Genomic DNA, 20082 nt, shown 5'->3' on the forward strand with positions numbered 1-20082 from the left:
CACATGTGTAATTTGTGAAACTTATATTTTGTATAGATTCGATTAGATATAGATTACAGACAGAGTGCTATATTAAGTATTTTTCTTAAAAATGTTTTTGTGATTATGGCTTACAGCTAGTTAAAACCCCAAATTGGGTATCTCAGAAAATGTATTGCATTAGACCAATAAAAAAAAAAAATGATTTTTAATCGCGAAATGTTTGCTTAGTGAGAAGTATGTCCATATACAGTATAGTAGGCACTCAATACTTGGTTGGGGCTCCTTTTGCCTGGATGCAATCAGTCTGTGGCACTGCTGAGGTTTTATGGAAGCCCAGATTGCTTTGATAGCTGCCTTCAGTTAGTCTGCATTGCTGAGTCTGGTGTCTCTTATCTTCCTCTTGACAATACCCCTCATAACAATGTTATGAGTGGTGTACCCCAAGGTTCAGTGCTGGGACCCTTACTTTTCAATATATTTATAAATGATATTGGGTCTGGGATCAAAAGTAACATTTCTGTCTTTGCAGATGACACCAAGCTATGCAGTGGAATAACGTCCTTACAGGATGTCTCCAATTTACAAGCCGACCTCAATGCTCTGTCTGATTGGGCGACTAAGTGGCAGATGAGGTTTAATGTTGATAAATGTAAAGTTATGCACTTGGGGGCTAAGAATATGCATGCATCATACATACTAGGGGGAGTACAACTGGGGGGGTCTGTAGTGGAGAAGGATCTGGGGGTTTTAGTTGATCATAAGCTCAATAATAACATGCAATGCCAAGCTGCGGTTTCCAAAGCGAGCAAAGTCCTTTCTTGTATTAAGAGAGGTATGGACTCCAGAGACAGAGATATAATTTTGCCCCTGTACAAATCATTAGTAAGACCTCATCTGGAATATGCAGTTCAGTTTTGGGCACCAGTTCTCAAAAAGGACATCGGAGAACTGGAGAAAGTGCAGAGAAGGGCAACCAAACTGATAAGAGGCATGGAGGAGCTCAGCTATGAGGAAAGATTAGAGGAACTAAATGTATTCACTCTTGAGAAGAGGAGAATAAGGGGGGATATGATCAACATGTACAAATATATAAGAGGTCCATACAGTGAACTTGGTGTTGAGTTATTCACTTTACGGTCAACACTGAGGACAAGGGGGCACTCTTTACGTCTCCCCGCAGGGGTGTAGTCCCAAGGGAGGGGGTGAGCACGCTGATTAGCCCCCATTTAGAACAGCTCGGATGATGGGGGGCAAGCTTAGAAGGGAAATCTAAGGAAAAGGTAAGTGAACCAACAATGCACTAGCTTAAAGGAATCTATTTAGAAATTAAAAACCTTTACAACCCCTTTAAAGCCCGGCTCAATAAGGCTATCACCTCCCAGATTCCTTGCTCCAGTACGGCTCTGCCCAGAGCCTCGGCATTCTCGTATAGAATACATGGACATTAACTCTATTATGTACATCTAGGAGGCTGGAATGTGATCAGAGGCAGTTGCAGCTTTCATAGCAGCTGCAGGGACAAGTTGTAGCACTGGAGGGAGCCTGCTGGAAGTGAGGAGTAGGGTATGTATGCTCTTCTTAATCATTTTGCCCCCTATACTAAAACGAGAATTTTAACAACTTTAGAAGTGATGTCATGTATTACATTGTAATCATTTGTTTCCGAGCATGCGTGGTCTTGGTCACATGATTTTATGCCGTACAAATACTATACTAATTATAGGAAAATCGTTTTGTGCTTGTCCCTTTGGATAATTTTGCATAAACTTTTGTGATTGGCTCTCAAAAGCTGTGTACTAATGATCAGATTAGCAGACGATTGATCTAAAAAGCAGTATTTTTATTATCTTTCTCCTCCATGTGTATTTTGTTTATTTTAGAAGATCAGAGAAAGTGACTAGTGATAATGTTTTTTTTATTTGCACACTGTTTTTATTATGGTTTGATAATCTGAATTGTGATGATGTGATGTCACCCTGTTAGGCCTGTGCGTGTACTGTCAATCACAGCCAGTGAGGATGGAGCAGGGGGTGCTACATGTTCCCTGGGGCAAGACCCGGGTTCTCAAACCCGTTTTACGACAATAACTTGCATATTAGGCTTTAAAATTAGCACTTTTGAATTCGAACGCTCGAGTCCCTTAGACTTCAATGGGGTCTTTGTTTTTTCTTTCTCCTCTTCTTCTGTATCCCCCCCCCTCCATAATCCCCCCTTAGGTCACTCACGCGCATTTTCCATAGATTATGGAGATTTTGACCTCTGTAGAGAAACATTTTGGCTTAACCCCTAGCATAGACAAGAAGATGGTACCACAGAGAAGATTAGTAACCAGGGATTCCGGGGTATCTTATATGCAAGAAACTGTTTGATGGTTAAGGTGACCATGCTGAGATCGGGTAGAATGGGGAAGGGAAATGTATGTTAAACATTTCATGTATAGGTAGGAAGATGAACTGTATTTTGTAATAATGATGGAAAAAAAAAAAAAAGGTTTCTATATCTGAAAACCTTCAGATGGATCTTTAACTGCTCTCATCTCTATTGAGAGAAAGCAATAACCTTCCTTCCGCGGACCAAGGTCTTGGGAAAAAAAAAAAGGGGAAGGCAAGAATATCTTGGATTCAAAAGAACACTAGATCCTTCTAGTAAATAAGGTTGGGTGAGGATTTAACATCACCCTTCTTGAGAAAATAATTAAGTACGGCTCTATACAAAGAAAGTTGCCAATACTTTCTTGCAGATGCAACCGCAACCATGAACACCAATTCCCTCTTTAGAAGAATGAAGGGAATATGGTGCATCAGCCCAAGGTGCTGACCTTGTAAGCTGACACAACTAGATCCAATCTTCCGAGCCTAAGGGCGACCTAACTAGTGGACTTATACACGTCACTCCTTGTATAACGGCCCGGATCAAGAGTGTGTCACAAGCGACCTTTGAAAATATTGACAAGGCCGAGATCGGATCCTTGATGGAACTTAAGGCTAGCTCCATCTCCTTTCCAATGTAGGAAGGCAAGAATCTTTCCTAAGACATACTACCAAGGATGCCACCCCTTGGTTTCACACCAGGAACATGGGCCTTCCAGATCCTAGGATATTTGGTCCTGGAGGCCAGCTCTCCTGTATGAATCAAGGTAATTGCCGCTGATTCTGAAAGCCCTGATCCTCAAGAATGTGGGCTATAACAGCCAGACCATTAATACCCCTGTATGCAAGACAGGATGTAACCCTGCGAAGCAGGCCTGGACAAGCCGTAAGGGGCCTTGGTTCCTCTACGATCACCTCTGCTGTCCCTGCACCGTCAGGTCCTATGCCGGAGCAATTAGGTCAGCTTCCGTTCTTCTGATGTAGCATGGAAGCCACGAAAGTTGAGGCCCTGGGGGGAGAAAACGCATAAACCAGCGACGACTGGTCCCCCAGGATCTCTGTTCCGCATGCGGGTGGATCCTTTGTCCTTGACACAAAGTTGTTCAATTTCTTGTTGAACCTGGACGTCAACACCCCTATGTACGGGGTACCGTTTCTGTGGGATTTGGTCAGAAAAAAGACGGGGTGTTGAGGTTAATCCCCCGGACATAATTGTAGACGGCTCTAGTGAATCGCCTGCCAATCTAGTATTCCATGAAATGATGATTGTCAGTAGGCAAGGCACAAGCTCTTCTCTGGTAAACAAAGCAAACCCCCTAGAGAGGCATTGTCAGATTGTATTCAGACAGAGCAACCCTGTTACTTGAACGTTCAGGCCCTTAAAGGATCACTAAAGGAATTTTTTTTTTTTTTTAGCTTACTGCAGTCCTGGTTTCATGTCCTCCATTGCTCGTTTTTGCTTTGATATTGCTGTAAAACTGCTCTGATCTCCACACTTCCTGGTTGCCTGTTTCCTTATAATCATCATACTGGGAGCTTTTCACTGTAGGTCTAAGCTGTCATTACTGTGTGTGTCTAAAACTTAACAGAACCAATCAGATTCATTTTAAAAACAAAACACTGCCCTGGATTTGTTTGTTTTTGTTCTGTGTGTCTCTTTACTTCACAGGAACATGAAAACAGTTTAAAAGTGAAACTAAACTGCAGGCACATTATATGATTGATTTTAAATTATTTGTAATCATTTTTAAAAGGAATCGGTTAACATTTACGTGTCTATACCCTGTAATTTCAGCAAAAAATGTTTTTTCCTTTAGTGACCCTTTAAGCCAGATTCTCCATCCGTAGCTCTAGAAGGCTGACGGATAAGGCTCCCTTGGAGCTTGATCACCTTCCCTGAGCCGTGGTCTCTTCCAGGCCTGGATTCTATCCCTAGAGTCCAGCCCTCGCAACCTGCTCCCAGGTAACGGGTATGAAGGATCTTCCCTTCTGACCATCCACTGAAATTCCAGCATATCCCTGGGACCAGACTCCTAGGATAATGCTAGGTTAGGATCCACTTGTTCCAGGCCGACCGAATAATGTTTATATCAGCATAGGGAACTGTCTCTGAATGAAGTCAGCATATTCCCACTAGACTGGGAACCCAACCCAGGAGTTCCAGATATTTAACCATGCTGGACTCCCCTAGGCCCAGCCATGCTACTGACTGATCTGTCAGCAGGAGTTTGCTTTGGTATGCCATTACTGCTATACCCTGGGCCTTTAGACTTGCTAGAGGCGGCCCTAGCAGCCTCGTAAATAACACACACCTGCAAAAAGCTCCCCATATGTGCATGTGGCAAGTTTTTAAAGGCCATATTCCTCTATGGAAGCGTGTGTTAATGGAAACATGAAATCATACAAATATAACAGATCAGTCAGTAGCATGGCGCTGGGCATAGGGGAGTCCAGCATGGTTAAATATCTGGAACTCCTGGGTTAGGATCCCAGTCTAGAGGGAATATGCCGGCTTCATTCAGAGACCGTTCCCTATGCTCAGTTTTATTCAAAGCTGATATAAACATTATTCGGTCGGCCTGGATGCATACTTGAGTGAAAACTCTTCAGACAGAATCAAGGCGTACAGGCTTGGTATATGAGAACAATGAGGAGCTTCACCCTTCCAACCAATTATCTTTTTTTTTTTTCTTTTTATATGGGCTTAAGAGGAAGTGTTTGCATCGTATGAGACTAAGAAAGCGTTCACCATATAAAATTACAGAGGACGAGTAACCTGAGGTGAAGCAGGCCAATTAAAAACGTAACCTAGGCCTACGGGAACCCGAAGGCGTGTCAGGTCTATTGTAGTGAATAGTGTAATGACAATAACATATGAAACAGCCTAACGTGTACTATATGAGAAATGGATGAAGAGACTTGCCATTGCACAAGCCAATTAGAAATGATGAAAGAAAAATAAAGGGATCTACAAACCCCTTCCTCCTGCGCACCCTGGAAATATGCTAAACAATATAATACAATGTTTAAGTGAAGCAACAGCTAGTAAAGCTCAAAGGCTTCAAATATATAAATAAAACAACTGTGATTCCATACCGTGCTAAACAATAAAGATGTGACAAAAATGTGTTTCAAAAATAACATACGCAAACGGGTAAGTAAATGGATAAATAAAGTCCAATAATCCACCACCAAGTGCCAGTATATTTTCTAGTTCATCAAACGTGACGATGCCAAACATGGGTGTTAATTTCGTCCGGTGAGTAGGATACTTGCCTAGTAGCTGGTGAAAGGAGACGCACTTTTCTTTGGAGACACCATTGTTTTTCATCGTCACGTTTGATGAACCAGCAAATATACTGGCACTTGGTGGTGGATTATTAGACTTTATTTATCCATTTACTTATGTATTTGTGTATGTTAATTTTTAAACGCATTATTTTTGTCACACATGTTTATTCAACAAGAAACCGGTAAGTAGCGAAACCAGAAGTACTCATATCCAAGCAAGAACTGCACATAAACAGCAACTATAACTTGCCTTCGACCTAGATTTTCTCTTTTATCCTGCACCTGGTGACCGAGGCCAACCCTGAAATACTACTTATGAGCAGGACTGAAAATTTGTCAACCCCCTGAAATACAGAGGCCGAGCAACCTGAAACATAGCAGGCAAATTACAAAGTACCTCAGGCCTAAGGAAAACCTGAAAAACATGTCAGGCAACTAACTAGTAAAAAAATGTCATGATGCATGAAAACGAAACGTGAAACAGATGAGGAGATTTGCCACCGCACAAGCTAAAGTCCCACATGTGCTAAGTATGAGGCTCGAGCAACCTGGTAAAGGTAAGAAACACCCTTTTGTACCAACACCCACCTCATGTGGCCATGGACGCTGTGACCCAATACAGCTCCATCAACCACAAACCGCACAACAACCTCAAATTCCCATACCAAACCCTGCCCAGTCTCTACCTACCACCAATGTGACACAAAATATGTGGATCTGTGAATACCAGACCGTGTATGGCTGGATACATGTCACTTACTGAGCTCACTGAAAGCTGAATACTAAGATTTGTAGGTAAAGTTGATCCAGAGTAAATCCGATCGCCTCTCGGGGGATCAGGAAGGAATTTTTTCCCCTGCTGTAGCAAATTGGATCATGCTCTGCTGGGGGTTTTTGCCTTCCTCTGAATCAACTTTGGGTATGGAGTTGGGTGTATGGGATTGTACTGTGTTTTTTATTTTATTTGTTTATTTTTTTGTGGTTGAACTGGATGGACTTGTCTTTTTTCAACCTGACTAACTATGTAACTATGGGCTGATTAGACACTCCAACCAGAATCTTAAGGATAAGCAGACATGTGTAAGATGTGGCACTAGTAAGACAGTGAAGCATGCACAGATAACACTTAGAGACCTGAAATGCGATAAGTGTACCCGAGATAGGGAGATACAGACCGTATAAAAGCATAACTCCCCACCTGACACCAACCGTTTGGCTGCTTTTACAGACACACTCCCCCCTGCCCCAAAACAGCCCATCGTGAGAGGGGTGTTTTTCCGTTTCATCAGAGGGGGCGGGGTCGCCCGTACACGTCACTGGGTAACCCTGGCGATTCCCCTTGCGTCTCTGGCCCCGCCCTCAGCTATATAAGAGCTGTCAGGCTGGCGGCGCGTCATTCGTGGGGTGCCTCCAGGGGAGGCAGGATCGCGTGTGTCTATCCTCGCTGGAGATCATCGCTGGATACCGAGAATGGATTACATTGCTGGAATCTTTTTTATTTATTTATGTTTTAAGAAAGGACTTGTCCCAAGCCGTCTACTGTCGTTTTTAAAATTTTGACACTTTTTTTGTGAAATGGTAGGGGTACAATGTACCCCTTACCAATTCACATGGGGGGTCCCCTTTGTTAAACCCTCCACCCTTGTCCCCCACAACCACCGGGCAAGGGTTGTGGGGATGAGCCCCTTGTCCCCATCAACATGGGGACATCCTCCCCGTGTTGAGGGCATGTGGCCTGGTACGATTCAGGAGGGGGGTCGCTCTCTCGCCCCCTCTTTTCCTGCGGCCTGCCAGGTTGCGTGCTCGGATAAGGGTCTGGTATTTTTGGGGGGAACCCCACGCCATTTTTTTTTATTTTGGCGCAGAGTTCCCCTTAATATCCATACCAGACTTGAAGGGCCTGGTAATGGAATTTGGGGGGACCCCCACGCATTTTAATTTTTTATTTTTCAATGACTTTTATCTGTATTGTCAGGAACCGACAATTCATTATAGCCGCGAGTAGTTTTAAATTACTTTTTTTCCTTTCGAAATATCATTTTCAGAGACTGTTATAAACACGAGAAACATGCGCTACTTTACAGGCATACTATAGACACCCCAGCTACGAAATTTAAAGGAATATTTCACTTTTATTGTTTCACTTTAAGCATTATTAAAATCACTGCTCCCGAAAAAACTTTAGTTTTTAAAAAAAAAATTTGCATTAATACATGTCCCATGGGGCAACCAGGTCCCCAAACACTTTATATGACAATAACTGTCATACTAACCTTTAAAATGAGCACTTTTTAATTTTTTATGTTCGTGTCCCATAGACTGTAATGGTGTTCACGTGTTCAAACTAATTTTTTGCCTGTTCGCATGTTCTGCTGCGAACCAATCCGGGGGGGTGTTCGGCTCATCCCTATTTATAAGCAGCAGTCACAGCAACAGATTTTTTTCCTTTTTGAGATAAAGGTTTTACATAGGGGTGCTTTCAATATTTAACTTTCCTTTATCAGTGTTCAAATAGTTTGTCTCAACCTAACTGTTACTTTTGCTGGACTGCTTGGTCTGTTAAAGCGGGGGTTCATCTGAATTTTTTTTTTAAAAAGCCAGCAGCTACAAATACAGCAGCTGCTGACTTTAAAAAAATTAACACTTACCTGTCCAAGTCGCCCGCGACATCGGCAACCGAAGCCGAGCGGCAGCTCAGCTCTCGGCTTCCCCCGCCGCCATCCTCGGTAAGGGAATCGGGAAGTGAAGCGCTGCGGCTTCACTGCTCGGTTCCCTACTGCGCATGCTCGAGTCGCACTGTGAAGTTCCCACTGGTCCCTGCTGTGTTCTGGGAGCTAAGTGTTTCCCAGAACACAACGGGGGGAGGGGGTGACGCGGAGGGGCCGGACTCCCGTGGGAGTCTATACCCGGAAGTGGTGCAAATACCTGTTTTATACAGGTATCTGCACCCCCTCCCCCCTGAAAGGTGTCAAATGTGACACCGGAGGGGGGGAGGGTTCCGAAAAGCGGAGGTTCAGTTTTGGGTGAACCTCCGCTTTAACCCTTTCACTGGCAGAACTTTTTTTTTCTTTGTTTTTTGCATCCGTTATAAAATTCATTTTTGTCCTGAAGATTAGTGAAAAACCCAACCCCCATACAATATAGATATATTCTGAAAGCGGACAGACACCCTGTAAAAAATGAAATGGTGGTAGTTCCAATTTTTTATATCGCACATTATTTGTGCAGTGGTTTATCAAGCACATTTATAAAAAATAGGATGAAGGTGCCACCAAAAAACTGTGTCTTTCAGGTCCATTCTTTGCAGGTCCCAGGCCAGCAGGTGGGACAGCGGAGTCTGGGAAGAATGGCAGGGGAGGTTGCACTGAGAGGGTGGGCAAACTAAGGGGTCTCAAAAAGTAATTGGGCAGCTGTACAGCCACCTCATCCCTTTCATTAGAAAGAAGACAGTTGGCTTGTGGTGTATACACACACTCGCTGGAGGTTGCAGCTGCCAGGAGTGTGTGTAAACCCCCCACAGCCCTACGGCCATCACCGCATGACTTGCGCATGGTGGCAGTAAAAGGAAGTTGAATCAGTAGACTTGCTGACAAGTGAAAATAATGTGAAAAAATAATTATTAACCTCCCTGGCGGTATGATTCTGTCTGGAATTACGTACCAAAAGCGGTACAATTATTTGCAAGGAAATTTGGCGTTTTATACTGTAGGCCTGTAATTCTTAGGAATAACTCACTTAAATCTGACCAAACAAGAATCTAATAGGCATCCCGGGTATGACATTTTTTAAAAAACAAAATTATAAATTATAATATAATTAATAATTATAAATAATCATAACAAATAATAATATAATTCTAATAAAAAATATTCAATAATGTAATCAAATCAAAATCACTTTAATTTTCTCAGTTGCAGAATTGTTGCTGTCATTTTTTTTTTTTTTTATGACGAATTTCCCCACAAATCGCTATCGCACAATTCTGCAAGTGATTATAATTTATTATCGCTGTTTTTTAGCTGATCTAAAACCATTTTTGACATAAAGGGACACTTTTGGTTGCTATGGACAATCTACAGTTTGCAGGGAGAAAGAAAGGTTTTCATTATATAAAATGACATGTAGGGCACTGGGCAGACCACTAGGGACAAGGGGGGTGTGTTTTTTTTTTACATACAGTACTGTAATCTATAAGATTACAGTATACTGTATGTATAGTGTTTGTTTACATTTTTGAATTTGGCGCCGTTCTCCGCTCCCGTGCGTCGTAACGTCGCAGGGAACGGAGATCAGCGGCACAGGAGGACACTGTGTGAATCGAGCGAGGTCCTGCTCGCTCACACAGCGCGGTGACATCGCTGGATCCAGGACAAGGTAAGCCAGCGCACGCTGCAGGCTCTGCATATCTACGTGACTCTGGGATACCGATCACAACATAAAAAACCCACCCCGAGTCACGCTCGGGGATACCGCCAGGAGGGTTAATAAAAAGCCTAAAAATAGAAAAGGAATGCAGCTACCACATATAAGGACTGGTAAGCTGCAATATAATACATTTTGATTTTTGGGTTTAAAGTTATTGTAAAGGCATAAGTGTGTGTTTTTTTTTTTTTTTTGCAAAAATAATAAACAGGGAGATTCCTGAGGACACAATATACCTTGCAAAACGCGTAGAGGCTGCTGACATCTACGGAACCACGCGCTGATCGTGAGATAGGCGTAGGGGGAACACGAGAGGAACGGCTTTTATCTTTCACCTGTTTTGCATACACGGCTGGAGAAGCATTGATCGTTATATAAGCACTTGGCTAGCATATTGGGACTTTAATGAGAAGAGGACCAATCTAGAAAACCTCTATCTAATGATCACACATATATATTTTTTTTCCATATATACATTTTAAATTTTTTTGTGGTTATTATAATATTTGTTTGTTTCTGTGGTAGTGATTTTTTTGAATCTGGCATAGGGGAACACATGCCTTATAAGAGCACTATTTAATAAGTGTAGAGCACATATATGTATTTTTTTGCATTTTTTTCTGAGAAAAATATCTGTATATAAGCACTTGGCACACTTTTATACACATTTATATTTATTCGGTGTATTGTCAAATAGAGATGATATGTATTGGGGTTAATAATCAAAACTATTGCCCAGAAGTAGGTGGCGATAGATGAACCACCAGGGGAGCGCAATTCAAATACCACATTCATTTTTTAAGGACTAGACACCATTGGGTGTCTTGCCCCTTTTCTTCTGATTGCAGCATACCCACTATTATAGAATAATTTTGGTTTTCACTTGCGCCAGCAACACTCGTATCGCATAGGGTAGGTTTAGAACATTTTAGAAAATAACCTCTTATTTAATATTTCTTTTTTGGATTACAGACCAGCTGACATGAAGATATCTTCACGCTAATCTACAATCCTTAGCACGCGGTAAAGAAACGACTTCCAAGATGGGGAACAGCTTACCTTCTACTGCCACTTTTGTTCGGTTCTGCCAGAAACTGAACAGGGTGAAGACTCTGGAAGATGACTTAATGGAGACCTCGCTGAAGAGATGCCTTTCCACTCTTGATCTCACCCTTTTAGGTGTGGGTGGAATGGTGGGTTCTGGTCTTTATGTACTTACTGGCACTGTAGCCAAGGAAATAGCAGGCCCAGCTGTGGTCATATCATTTCTCATTGCCGGAATTGCCTCTCTACTTGCGGCTCTGTGCTATGCTGAATTTGGCGCACGGGTGCCAAAAACTGGTTCCGCATACATGTTTACATACGTTTCAGTTGGTGAACTTTGGGCATTTCTGATTGGCTGGAATGTGATTTTAGAATATATGATTGGTGGTGCATCTGTAGCAAGAGCTTGGAGCGGCTATCTGGACTCCATATTTGACCATAAAATAAAAAACTTTACGGAAACTCACATTGGAACCTGGAATGTGCAGTTCTTGGCTCACTACCCTGATTTTCTTGCTGCAGGAATCTTGCTCTTTGCCACAGCATTTATTGCATTTGGGGTTAGGGTGTCATCCTGGCTGAATCACATCTTTGCTGCCATTAGTATGGGAATAATCCTTTTCATTGTCGTATTTGGCTTCATCCTGGCAGAACCAAAGAACTGGTCAGCTGACCATGGGGGCTTTGCTCCGTTTGGGTTTTCTGGAATTATGTCTGGCACTGCTACGTGTTTTTATTCGTTTGTTGGGTTTGACGTCATTGCAGCATCAAGTGAAGAAGCAAGGAATCCTCAGAAATCTGTTCCCATTGCGACCGCTGTGTCTCTAGGCCTTGCCACAGGGGCGTACATTCTGGTGTCCACTGTCCTGACTCTCATGGTGCCTTGGAATACATTAATACCCGACTCTGCCTTTTCTGATGCTTTTTACAGGAGAGGCTATTCCTGGGCAGGATTTATCGTAGCTGCTGGATCCATTTGTGGTAAGTTTTAAATATGAAGTTCATTTTGGTTTACTAATTTTGCAGTACAACACAAGTTCACAATATTTTAGCACAGTGGCTTCTAACATCAGTCCTTAAAGTGGAAGTCCAGGCTAAAACTAAAAACCCTGCATCAATAGCCACCAACATTCTAACACTAACCTATCTAGTCCTGAAAAGAAAAAATCTGTATACATACCTTTTCTGCAGCTGATCCGACAATGAGAACATAGTGTAGGGGCAAAAAGCCAACCTAAATTAGCAATCGGTTTGACACACAGACTTTTACCAAATGCTATGCAATGTACACCACTAGGAAGAATGGCAATTTCCCTGTGCCAGTTATTAGGTCAGCTTTTCTCAACCCGGAGTCCATGAAACGCTAGGGTTCCTCCAGTGGTTGCTAGGAGTTCCTTGAGCTGTTGCTGATTGAACTTCCATCTGATGGTGCATAGTTTTGGGTCTAACACCACTTGGCAGAGCCAGCAGTATGACACCAATGATCTTTCTAGTTATCTGTAACGGTGGTCATTCTGACCACCAATGTAAAAGGGTAATTTTTCCCACCACTGACCACCAAAGTAAGGGGCATTCTCCCACTGAGTTTATGCAAATATGCGGCCTCAGCTTGAAGGGGTTGTAGCTGCAGGCATCACCCCGGTACCATTTTTCTAGAGCCGCCGTTTGGCTTTCTTGGGACAATCGTTCGGCTGTTATCCCAAGCAGCGGGAGGCGACTCCCCCCGCCGCCTTCAATGGCTTGCCTAGGCTCTCCCGTCCCAACGGGAGGCCCGAGCGACCAGCCAGCACGTCCGCTGGCTGGCCAGAGACCCGAACGAAGCCAGAATCGGCTTTGATCGGGTCTCAGATCTAATAACCCGGAAGCGATGTCATGACATCACTTCCGGTTTATGGAAGACTTAAAGGCACCAAATTGAAATTACATTTTTTTTACACTGTCCTTTTAAAAAATTAAGACTTTTTTTAAAGCGCCCCATACCTCTGTGCTTACACAGCTGTGGAGGCGGTGTGATGCACAGGGGGGTCTGTTTATTGTAAAGGGGGGCTGTGTAATTTAAAGGGGTTCAGAGGTATGGGAATGTGTAATGTAAAGTGGTCAAGAGGTGTAGGGGGCTGTGTAATGTAAAGGGGGGCCAGAGGTGTGGGGGCTGTGTAATGTTATCTTCATTTATTAGCAGGTATATGCGGCCCTCCTTGCATCCCTCTCTCTGGGGGAAAAAAAGAACTGGTGCGTTTGAGGAGGAGTTTATCAGCTGTAAAAACACAGAAAACCATGGTTATTCGGCGTTCATGAGTCTTTGTGGGAGTTTTTTGCTTAAAAAAAAACTCTAATGGAAGGATGCTGCAAAACTCACGTTTTTAACATAGCATTCTACAGCTAAATCTACTGGCGTTTTTATAACGTCCAGTGTGCATGAGGCCTAATAACTTGGGGGTATCCATAATGAGCAGTTTTAAAATGTCATCTTAAAAGAAAATAGTTTCTAGGGCAGGGAGTGTCTTCACAATTTGGAGTGTGAGGAAAACAAATCATGTGTCAGCAGGTCAAGCAGCATATTGGATTTTGTCAATCATAGTCAGTTTTAATAAGTTGAGGAAAAAAAAATATATATAGGAACCAATATTAAATTCAAAATATTCTAGTGCAGCTCCAAAATTTGTGATATCTAATGAACATAATAATAAAAGTGAAGGGTGCAATAAGGATATATGCAAATTACAATATCAAAGTGCCAAGTGTCAAAATTGGTCAAAAAGTCCTTATAGGTATTCAATAAACAATATAATGGTTCAGGTCTTCTAATACTCCAACACAGTGGCCCAGATTCAAGAAGCAATTGCGCCTGTGTAACCATAGGTTACGCAGCGCAATTGCTTACTTGCTCCGGCGTTACGAATGCTCCTGATTCAGGAACATCGTAACGCCGACTGCAGCCTAAAATCTGCGTGGCATAAGGCTCTTATGCCACGCTGATTTTAGGCTGCATTCTTGCGTTGACCGATAGGGGGCGCTCCCATTGTGATCAGCGTATAGTATGCAAATTGCATACTAACACCGATTCACAATTGTTGCGCGGGCCCTGCGTACGCAAGTTACGTCGTTTCCGTACGGCGTGCTTAGCGTAAGGCTGCTCCTGCTAATAGCAGGCGCAGCCAATGCTAAGGATACCCGTCGTTCCCGCGTCGCAAAATTTGAAATCTACGTCGTTTGCGTAAGTGATTCGTGAATGGCGCTGGACGCCATTCACGTTCACTTTGAAGCAAATGACGTCCTTGCGACGTCATTTGCCGCAATGCACGTCGGGAAAGTTTCCCGACGGAGCATGCGCTCTACGCTCAGCGCGGGAGTGCGCCTAATTTAAATGATTCCCGCCCCCGGCGGGATCATTTACATTGCGCGCGCTTACGCCGGGCAATTTTGCCGGCGCGCCCTCGCAATTTACAGAGCTACTGCTCCGTGAATCGAGGGCAGCGCAAAATATTTGCGGGGGCGCAAGGCAAAATCGTTGCCCTGCGCCTCCGCAAATAGAGCGCAAATGTACCTGAATCTGGGCCATTGCTTCCTAAAAAGTGCAATGTGCTTCAATCAAAGTGTTTCACCTGAATATCCAAGTTATCCAGATATCCAAGGCCACAAAGTGACCACCAGGCATGTAAAGGAGACCTTTCCTCCCTGGGCTTTTCCTCCTTCAAGCTTTACACAAGCATTAATTACTATTTTTTTTCTTTCAATAATTTGTATTGGTATTTAAATAACATATAATCAAGTTACAAAGCAGTGTTACAGTATATGTATATAATGCGTCAATAAACGGCATGTGAAGCATAAAATAGTAATCAAATTTCAATATATATGAATTCATATATAGGCAGAAAAGGATGAATAATAGTAAAATAAAACAAACATCTACTATGTTGTTACGTGGAGTTTAGCGTCAACATTAGATTTGTTATGAAATCAACGTTATAAGAATATAAACATGCATTAACCTAACTGAAGGCAAATCTACTCTTAGCTGTTTATAAGGGATTGTCAATATTTGAAACTAAATCACTGTAGAAATAACCACAAACATTGACAACTAATAGAAAAGATATAATTGTGAACTTCTATACACTTAGTTCGTACCAGGTCTTCCAAGGGGCCCAGGAAACATCATGTTTATATAGAGTACTTGATGAGACGGCAATCATACGTTCATACGTGAAATGGAGATTGGTTAAAGGGGTTGTAAAGGTAAAAGTTTTTTTACCTTAATGCATCCTATGCATTAAGGTAAAAAAACATCTGACGGCAGAGCCCCACCCCCCCCCCGAGCCCCCGTTTGGCTTACCTCACCCCTCGAAAGTCCTGTGCGCGTTCTCGTCCTCCTGTTTGTTTCCCAGCCTGGCCGTTAATTGGCTAGGCTGGGCGGATTGATAGCAGCGCAGCCATTGGCTGGCGCTGCTGTCAATCACATCGGATGACGCGGCGCGCCGGGGGGCGGGGCCGAGTGATACAGTTGGTGGCTATGGCCGCCGCTGTATCACGGAAGCGCGCTCGCAAAAGCTTTCCACCATGCGAGGGAGCTCGCATGAACGTGGAAAGCTTTTGTGAGAAGGAGCAGAGACAGCCGCCGAGGGAACCCAGAAGACACGGATCGGGGTCACTCTGTGCAAAACGAACTGCACAGCGGAGGTAAGTATAACACGTTTGTTATTTTTAAAGCAAAAACATCTTCCCTTTAGTGTCCCTTTAAATCAATAGCCTCAAGAATGGAGGGAGGGCAAGGGTCTTTCCATTTTCTAGTGATCGACAATCTGGCGGCCATAAGCAAATGGACAATAGAACTTCAGAAGTTGACCAGAAATTCGTCAATACCCAATGATAATAAAGCTAAAGCCGGGTCAGGAACTGTCCATGATCCTATCATCACAGAAATTATTCCAAATATTTCTGTCCAGTATTTAGTAAGCATGGGACAGCTCCATAAAATATGGAGTAAGTCCCCTTTGTTTCCACAAAGCCTCCAGCATTCGTTAGACTGTTGGCAGCTAAATTTGGACAGAACATCTGGTGTATGATACCATCTCAGTGTAATCTTTATTGATAATTCCCATAAGGACGTACATTTAGAAGTTGATTGGTTCATTTTGCAAGCAGCATGCCATTGGCTGTTTGTATAAGATTGTTCCAAATCTTTTTCCCATTTTAAATGTGAAGGGGTTTTTGTGAAGTTTCTTTTTTCTTGCAATACATTGTAAAAAAGGATAATATCCTTTTTTTTTGGGTTCAAGAGATGTTAAAAAGTACCACATCGATATATGTAGGTGTAGAGTTTTGACGTTTAAGTTATGTAAGCGTTTTGCTATTTGCGTGTAGTGAGTGCGGCAATCTTGAGGCAAATTAAATTCAGATTGGATGGTGTGGAATGATTTAAACGTGTCTTTATCGTAAAGATCGCAAATATATTTAAGGCCTTGTTCGCTCCAAAGGTTCAAAGGGGCGCGGAACATCAAAAGATGTAACACTTTAAAAGGGATATCTACTGCAATTTTCTGATCAGAAGATTCTACAGATTTCAAAACTCTAAGCCACATAGAAATGGATATTTTCATTGTGGGAGGTATATGTGTGGGAATTTCAATCCCCATATGTGCACCAAAGAGCCATAAATTAGTTGGTAGTTGATTACAGTAGGAGGATTCAATCAATCCCCATTTAGTTGTTGGAGAGGGTTGAAACCATTCTTTCATTTGAGACATTATTGATGCATAGAAATAATCCTGAAAGTCAATATAACCTACTCCTCCCCACATTCTATGTTTTATCAATTTGTAATGGGCACATCTAGATTTTTTTCCTTTCCAAATATATTTGGAAAGGATCGATTGTAGAGATTTAAAAAAAATGAATAGGGACTGGGATAGGCAAACTTCTAAACAAATATAAGACTTGAGGCAAGTGGATCATTTTGAATGCAGACAATCTGCCCCACCAAGAGAATTCGTGCTTTCCTAGATCACGTAAATCCGTTTGTAGTTTATTTTTAAGGAGAATATATTTATGTGTAAATAAAGATTTAGTGGACCTGTTAGATGAATGTCAAGGTATGGGATGCTATTGTCCGCCCAAGTATAAGGGAATTGGTGTTGAAGTAGATTGTTTGTTACTGCATCAATACCAATATATCTAGGGCGTATGATTTGCATTCATTTATTTTGTAAAATGATACCTTACCAAACCAAGACAATATTTTTTGAATTTCAAGTAGGGAAGAAGCTGGAGATGTCAACATTAAAATAATATCGGCAGCGAATAAGCTAATTTTGTGGACACTAGTTCCTATAGTGATAACCGATATTTTAGAATTGGACCTAGTATGTTCCGCCAAGGGTTCTATCATTAAGTTGAAGATCAAGGGAGACAATGGGCAACCTTGTCGGGTATCGTTGGTTATACAAAATGGTTTAGATAACAGTTTAGAATTAAAAACTCGTGCCGCGGGGTTCGAATAAAGGGCCAGTATGGCTTTTAGAATAAGACCTTCAAAGCCAAATTTCTGAAGAGCAAGTGATAAATAGGTCCAATTAACTCTATCAAACGCCTTCTCTGCATCCAATGAAAGGAGCAGAGAAGGCGTTCCAGTTGTGTTTACATTGTGGATAATATCGATCAATCTCCTGGTGGCATCAGAAGTTTGGCGGCCTCTGGTGAAACCGGTTTGATCCATGTTTATAAGATTGGGAAGTATGTCGACAATTCTGTTAGCAATTACCTTTGCGTATATTTTTAAATCCACGTTCAATAGAGATATGGGACGAAAGTTCGGGGGGGAGGTAGGGTCCTTGCCGGGTTTAGGGAGAGTGATAATGAGTGCAGATAGCATTTCGTCCGGGAAAGAAGATAAAGAAGCAGCAGAGTCATACAATTCTTTCAAGTGGGGTACGAGTAGCTTTTTAAATGTTTTGAAGTATTCATTTGAATACCCATCTGAACCAGGTGCTTTGGCTTTGGGTAGAGAGTCAATGGTGTATAGAATCTGAACGTTAGAGAAAGGAGCGTTTAATTGTTCAAGCTGGTATCCTGATAGTTTGGGCAGGTTAATATGAGAAAGGAAATCTTGGATCTCATCAGTGGAGGGATGGTGAGTATCACCATCGCTGTTAAGGTTGTATAATCCACTATAATATGAACTAAAGGGATCAGCGATGGACTGCGGGTTAATTATTTTATCTCGAGTAACAGGGTCATAAAGATGAGATATCCTAGTTTTTTGCCTGTGTCCCTTATTACGGTTTGCCATAAGTTTCCCTGCTTTGTTGTTTGTGACATCAGAGTTTGCTTTCAATTTCTTAAGTTTTAAATTGTAAGAATCTAGGAGTATAGAACGTAAGTCATGCCTTAGTTTAAAAATGTGGGATTTAAGAGAGGGAGATAAGTTAGTTTTATTTTCCAAATCAGCGTCACTCAACTTTTTGGTAAGTTCATAAATTTTTGTTTTCTCTTTTTTATTTTTTTTTGAGAACCAAGTTGTATGAAAAGACCGCGTACAAAAGCTTTATGAGCATTCCACACCACTACCGGGTCGGATACCGATCCCAAATTGTCGGAAAAGAACTCATCTAATTTTTGTGAGATATATTTCATATTGTCAGGTTGTTGCAACAAATAATCATTGATACGCCATAAATATGATTTGTGATTTGAGTTAGCGTTTTTCAACAACAAACTAACTGGGGCATGATCCGACCATGTAGCAGTGTGGATGCGAGCATCCGGTACATTCTGCAGCAACCATTTATCTGATACAAATAAATACATTTCGGGAATACGTGTTGTGACGTGGGGAATGGAACGTATAGTCCCTCTCAGTTGCGTGACAACACCTCCAAACATCATATAAATCATTGTCTGAAAAAAAAGCTGTTAGAGGAGAAGCTATTCTTTTAGTACAGGAAGAAGAATTGATTACTACATCAGGCACTAAATTGAAATCTCTGCAGATTAAAAGATGACCTTTTTGCAACTCTCTTATTTTGTTCATAGTGGTCGTATGGAATTTCATTTGTCCATTATTTGGAGCATATATATTTACATTTGTATACAAGATATTATCCAATGTGCATACTTAAATTAGATATCTGCCCTCCGGATCCGAGTAGCAGTCTAAAAGATTAAAGGCTAAAGTGTCACGTATAGCAATCAAAACTCCTCTTTGTTTGCGAGAATAATCTGCCTTAAAAATATGAGGGTAAGATCTATGCTGGCATTGTGGAGCATTATCCCGAGCAAAATGAGTTTCCTGAATGCAAAGTATGTCACAACCAAAGGACAACGCTGATTTCCACATTGAGGCCCTTTTAGCTGGGTGGTTAAAGCTGTTTACATTAATTGAGAGGAAACTAATAGACATGTTCAAGTGTTGTGGATAGCTTCCTTGGAAGATACTTACAAGTTAGGTTGATCTTTGGTAGTTGAAGATCAATTGAAGGGCGTAGGATGTTCTGGGAGCAGATGCGACCAAGAGATAAGACAACAATCAGGAACTTTGTAACAACTATAAAAATAAAAAAATAAAACAAACAAAATTAAAACAAGAAACAAAATAAATATCAAACCAAAACAAAAGTCAAATAAAACAACAAATAGTCTAAACAGCTACAAACTGCAAGTATGTGATTGCTTCTAAATAAACTAAGAAATATGGGCCAGATTCACATAGAAAAGCGGCGGCGTAACGTATCGTAGATACGTTACACCGCCGCAATTTTTCATCGCAAGTGCCTTATTCACCAAGCACTTGCGATGAAAACCTACGCCGGCGGCCTCCGGCGCAAGGTGGGCCAATTTAAATGGGTGTGCCATTTAAATTAGGCGCGCTCCCGCGCCGGACCTACCGCGCATTCTCCGTTTCCGAACTCCCGTCGTGCATTGCGCGCCGTGACGTAATTTTTTTGAACGGCGACGCGCGTAGTGTAATTCCGTATTC

At 42.0% G+C, this 20082-nt stretch overlaps 1 protein-coding gene across 1 annotated transcript in view; it reads left to right on the plus strand.

Annotated features, from left to right (window-relative positions):
• The first annotated feature begins 5903 nt into the window (after positions 1 to 5903).
• Positions 5904 to 20082, plus strand: part of LOC120937435 (cationic amino acid transporter 4-like) — a 56378-nt gene continuing 42199 nt past the window's right edge. The window contains exons 1-2 of the mRNA XM_040350682.1: positions 5904 to 6199; positions 11037 to 12089. Coding sequence (XP_040206616.1) covers positions 11108 to 12089 — 982 coding nt within the window. The 5' untranslated portion in view covers positions 5904 to 6199; positions 11037 to 11107. The remainder of the gene's footprint in view (positions 6200 to 11036; positions 12090 to 20082) is intronic.

This window comes from Rana temporaria, chromosome 1 (genome assembly GCF_905171775.1).
Source record: "Rana temporaria chromosome 1, aRanTem1.1, whole genome shotgun sequence".
Lineage (NCBI taxonomy): Eukaryota > Metazoa > Chordata > Amphibia > Anura > Ranidae > Rana > Rana temporaria.